General features: G+C 41.6%; 1 protein-coding gene across 1 annotated transcript; it reads left to right on the forward strand.

Moving 5' to 3' along the window:
• Positions 1-1270: 1270 nt before the first annotated feature.
• Positions 1271-4999, forward strand: fth1.1.S (ferritin, heavy polypeptide 1, gene 1 S homeolog). Its single transcript, NM_001086111.1, is given in 4 exon segments — positions 1271-1512; positions 2910-3056; positions 3273-3398; positions 4637-4999. Coding segments are annotated over 4 exon segments (531 nt in total). The 5' UTR covers positions 1271-1410; the 3' UTR covers positions 4793-4999.
• Positions 5000-6084: the final 1085 nt, after the last annotated feature.

Below are 6084 nucleotides of genomic sequence, written 5' to 3' on the forward strand. Positions count from 1 at the left end.
AAACCAACACCCAAATGGCTATTGTGGAGTAGAAAACAATTCCATCATCTCATTTATAATTTGTTGATTAATATAACTGCATACTGATTAGTGATTTGTATGTCAGGAAAAACTCAACCCGCACACAACCCTCACCTGCAAAACCTTAACCTGCACCCACCCATTACCTGCAAAATGTTGCCATTGTAGGACCCACACCGAGTCATCTAGCTCTTTATGCTACTTCTGACCTTTAAAAAATTCTGACCCTTAAATGCAGAGAAGCGCAACGGAGCTCTCGGTCGCCATCTTCCAGGTCTTCGGGTCTCTTCGCCAACATGAAGTCTGCCGGCTTATGAGCAGTTTGAGAAAGTGTACCTCTTTTTTTACTTCTGGCTCTACCAATGTTCCCTAGAACATAGAGATTGAAGATACCAACAGACCAGATTCTCTGTCCAATCTAGGAGTGCCAATGACGATTGGAGTGGAGGCACAAGGGTCAGGACTAGGGTAGGCAAATAGGTGTGGAACATACCCAGTGCCCCTACAACATTGCACCCTAGGCACATGCCTCTTCTGCATACTCCTAGTTCCGGACCAGATTTTAGTTATTTGTGCAAACCAGGCTTGAAGAAGATATAAACCCCAAACTTAACTTAAACTTTGCCTAATGAAAGCAACTTTCCAGTATAAATTCAAAACACATTTTCAGCTGTTTTAAAATTACAGTAGGACCCTCATTTTATGTTTTTCAGGGGACCAGAAAAAAATCAGTCGGGTGGCTTCTGCTAGATTGTTTAATCGTCAAAGCTGAGACTATTCAAAGGGAAAGGCAGATGCTGCTTTTCAGTACCAGTTATATTTACCGATAACTTGAAAACCACTGACACTTTGTAATCAATGTATATTGGAAAATTGCTCAGAATTACATTTTCTTTCATTATGAAAAATGGTATTTGGGATTTATCTCTTTAAATAACTGCTCTCCTTTCTTAAAATGACACAGAAACACTTTGATACTGTAACCAGGAGGTTAATTTCCAGTTCTGTATAGTAAAGTATACTCCAGGCTTACGTAATGACATACAGAAGGAACAAGTCATGCTTGTTACACAAAAAGCTGCCTCTCACCCTCCTCCAACCCCCTCCCTTTCTTTCTCCTATTGCACCAAGCTGATTGGCTGCCGTGAAGAATTGTTAGAGGCAGGGGGTGTTGGCTGCCCCCAGAATTCCATGCTGGCTGCCTATAAATACAGAGCTCCTTTGTGCATAGCTTAAAAACCTCCTCTCTGGCTCTGAGTAGAGTTCTTGCTTCAACAGTGTTTGAACGGAACCCTCTCTGAGTCTTTTTTTAGACCAAACTCTCTCTCTCGCATTACTCTCTTCTTTTTGTGACTCTTTTGCGCCACCAGCAAACACCGAAACGCCATCATGCAATCCCAGGTGCGCCAGAACTTCAACAGCGACTGCGAAGCCGCCATCAACCGGATGGTGAACATGGAGATGTATGCCTCCTATGTCTACCTGTCCATGGTGAGTCCCTATAAATAATAATATGACTTTGTCTGTATCATGTTTGTATAAAGAGCCATGTGGGATAGTGTGTACAGTAAGGCAAGACGTTGTCAGAAGAAGGGGCTGCAACTAGGGTTGCCATCTTTTCTGGAAAAAAATATCGGCCTTCCTATATATTTATCTTTTTTCCCTTGGGATCAACCATCATTTTTACTGGCCAGGCTGGCAAAATAATGACCAGGTGGCAACCCTAGCTGTAACTGGGGTGTTTAGTAAGAGTAAATGGTGTCAGAGCTGTAATAATTCCATGTACAGTAATGGAGTCTAGGGGAAGAGATGCAGCTGTAGGATTATGTGTATAATATGGCAAGTAAGGCAAGATGGTATCAGTTAACTCACTCATATCAGAGCTGTCCAGCAGCAGCCTCCAGCCCTATCAGTGTCTTGTGTAGTTGTTTAGACACCCCCAACTGTGTGTTTCTGTTACTCTTATCTGGTTCCCTGTTCTGCTGGGAGTTGCTGAGAAAAGCACAACATGTTTTTTTCCACCTAAGTACAAGGACGTTAGAAGGTGGAGCTTTGTGGCTCGTTAACGCCCTGGGCAAATTATACTTGATTAGATAAGCAATGTTCCTTGGTCAGCAAGTAAAATTTACTATCACCTACTGCAGAGGGTGGGGGCCAACGATGTCATCAATAGGGGAAATCTGTCCTATTGTTTTTTACATGAAGAATACAATAAACATTTATATGAAATGCTTTTCTGCAGCCATAATGCTCCCGATTTCAGCCCATAAATAACAATTAGCAGGGTGTGTTTTCTATAAATCCATTACAAAACAGTCTGCAGAGAGTAAAGTGTAAATAAAATACACATTGTCTCCATAAAGCTCTTTTTGTAATGGAACTGCTACCTAGTTGCGTATATAAATACCAGTCACATGATTGCATGTATAGTATTCCTCTGCAGGAGGGATGACCTTCTGGCTATTCTCCAGCTTCCCCTGAGGTCAGGATGCAGAAACAGTTGGTAGTGGAGGGCGGGGGGGGGGGGGGATAGTGTTGGCCGTCCCTGAATTTCTGGAATCATTTATGCAAACTGGCACATTTTCTGTAATAAGGGAAAATGAATTACTGCTATACCATTTTTTTAATTGTAAACTACATTTAGGCAGAATATTGTCTTGCCTTAGATAGTTTTTTGTTTATAATATCTAAGTTCTATGTAGCAAATGGCAATACTATAATATATATTATAATATTCTAAAATAATGCATAACACTTCAATCAATTCATCAATTGCCATAGCAATCACCCCCTACAACAATAACTAGTCATTATATCTATTTAGGCACATGCACTAAACTTGCCGTTTTCTGAAACTTGATAAAGGTGCATATTTTTCTGTCCTTCAGTCTTACTACTTCGATCGTGATGACGTGGCACTCCATCATGTGGCCAAGTTCTTCAAGGAGCAGAGTCACGAGGAAAGGGAGCACGCCGAAAAGTTCCTCAAATACCAAAACAAACGTGGGGGCCGTGTCGTCCTTCAGGATATCAAGGTGAGGACCCAGCATGCTCGGCTAGCTAATACCAGCCTGGGAGCAGCAGCATGATTACAGTTATGCTGCACCCATTTTGGGGCCACCCATGCTAAAACAAAGTGATAGTTCTTATTTCATCGAACAAAGAACAGCAGGAATTAAGGAGGTCACAAACCTCCTATGGCAACTTAATACAGCTGGCATTGTATTCTGACTCCTTATTGTCTTTATCAGAAACCAGAGCGTGACGAATGGAGTAACACCCTGGAAGCCATGCAGGCCGCTCTGCAATTGGAGAAGACCGTGAACCAGGCCTTACTGGATCTGCACAAGCTGGCATCCGACAAGGTTGATCCTCAGGTAAGTACCTCTGGCTCTGTGTTGGCCTCCATATTGTTTATACAGCTAAGCAATGATAAATGATTCTTCACCAATCCAGTATGTAGCTTCCAATCAAGTCATTAAAGTATTGGGCATCACTAGTGTGGACATAACATTCCTTCTCTGTATATGTCAAGTGCGATCTGCCAAATCTCTTGCCTTGGCTCATGTTTATCTAGAATATCAACAAAATTCTGCATGTTTGACACTTTTTGAAGTGCTGTTGTCTATAATACTGTGTAAATTGCAATAGTGGGGTAAGAATTCTACACTTCCCACTCAAATCTAAATCCAGGTATGCAAAGATGGAGTTTTGTATACAAAAATTAAGCCTTATCTTCCTACATTACTAATGAAAGGAATGGCTGTTTGATAGATCATACTTTTTAAATAAGGAACTTGAAACAAGAGATTTCGAAATTGTCTTGAAAACACCGAGGGGCAGATTTACTACGCTCGACTGAAGGATTCGAATGAAAAAAAATTCGAATTTCAAAGTATTTTTTTGGGTGATCGAATCGAATGATTTGAACAATTCGAAGTAAAAATCGTTCGATTATTCGACCATTCGACCATTCGATAGTCGAAGTACTGTCTCTTAAAAAAATTCTTCAACTACATACTTCGCCACTTTAAACCTACTGAGGTGTAATGTTAGCCTATGGAGACCTTCCCCAGCACTTTTCTAAAAAATTTTTGATCAATTAAAAATCCTTCGATCGATCGGTTAAAATCGTTCGATTCAAAGGATTTTATCGTTCGATCAAAGCTTTTGCACTAAAATCCTTCAAATTCGATATTCAAATTCAAAGGATTTTATTTCGAGGGTTGAATTCAAGGGTTTTTTAACCCTCAAATTTCGACCCTTAATAAATCTGCCCCTAAGTGTGCAATTTAGTTCAGTTACACCATATGTGTTTTCCCCTAGTTTTATTAGGCAATCATCTAGGGCGGAAGATAACTATATATGGACTATTTCATAATCTTTGGTGTTAGTCTTGCTTGATAAGCATGTTTCACTGGAATAAACCCGCATAGTTAGAGAAAAATCCCCTACCCTCAAAAAAATAAGTCTAAAGAGATGAATTGTACAAACATGACCATGATGGTCGGAATATATAGTTTGTCTTGCATGTTCACAGTTGCTCATTACATGCATGCAAAAAGTATAATATTTGAAGGCCTCAATAAAGAGCTTCTTTTTATTTCCATTGTAGCTCTGTGACTTCCTTGAATCTGAGTACTTGGAGGAACAGGTGAAGGCCATGAAGGAGCTTGGAGACTACATCACCAACCTGAAGCGCCTTGGGGTGCCGCAGAATGGCATGGGCGAGTACCTGTTTGACAAGCACACCCTGGGGGAGAGTAGCTAAGCGTGCTCTCAGGGTAGAAACAACCAGTCAGCTCTCTGTTTCAAAATACTGTCTCTTTAATATCTGTGTGGTATATACCGTAGCTCCCATGCCCATGTTCAGACCTTTTCATTTTGAGGACGATGGGAATATATCTGTGCTCTTAATCATGCAGAAGCTGCTGTGCTTGTCAACATGTTTTCAATAAAGTTTTTTCAGCATTCCAAACAGTGCCTAGGTGGTCTTTTATGGAAGGGGGTGGTAAGCGGGTAGCCACTCAAAATTCAGAGTAAGCTGCATTTCATTTCCTACACAAACATTGGTAAATGCTTCATTTCCCTCACATCAGCAGGAAATACATGTTTGTGGCACTTTGCTCTATGTGTACTCATTTCTGATTGCTTCCCACTACAGAAAGTAAAGAGTGTAGATGCCAATAGCTCTGATTTTAGCAAGATCAGAGATGGGGCTGTCAGTTGTGGCTCAGAGAACTGGCCACAGAAACACAATACAAGTACATTAAAGGAACAGTAACACCAAAAAATGTAAGCGTTTTAAAGTAATGAAAATATCATGTACTGTTGCCCTGCACTGGTAAAACGGATCTGTTTGCTTCAGAAACACTACTATAATTCATATAAACAAGCTACTGTGGAGCAATGGCTGAAATTGAAAAGTGGCTATATGGCACAGGGCAACTAATGGATAACAGATAACATCATTAGACAGACAGAGCTTATTTGCTATCTGCTGTGTAAAGGTGGCCATACATGGAGAGATCCGCTCGTTTGGCGATGTCGCAAACGAGCGGATCTCCCTCCGATATGCCCACCTTGAGGTTGGCAATATCAGGCTGATCCGATCGTGGGCCCTAGGGCCCAACCATCGGATCCTAACGATGCCTAACTGGCGGTCCGATCGCGGGACCGCATCAACGAATAGATGCGGCCGCGATCCGACGGGATTTTTTGTCCCATCCGATCGAGATCTGTCCGACTTTCGGCCAGATCTCGATCGGTGAAGCATGTCGGGGGGCCCCATACACGGGCCAATAAGCTGCCGACACGGTCTGTCGGCAGCTTTTATCGGCCCGTGTATGGCCACCTTTACCTGAGCCTTTTCTCATTTGAATGGCTGCCCCCATTGCTACACAGCAGCTTATTTATATAAACTATAGTAGTGTTTCTGAAGCAAACACAGCAGTTTTACCAGTGCAGGGCAACACTGCATTATATTTTCATTACTTTAAAACACTTTTATTTTTTGACGTTACTGTTCCTTTAAGGGCAGAAACAGATGAGAAGATTCAGGGA

This window comes from Xenopus laevis, chromosome 7S (assembly GCF_017654675.1).
Source record: "Xenopus laevis strain J_2021 chromosome 7S, Xenopus_laevis_v10.1, whole genome shotgun sequence".
Classification (NCBI taxonomy): Eukaryota; Metazoa; Chordata; class Amphibia; order Anura; family Pipidae; genus Xenopus; species Xenopus laevis.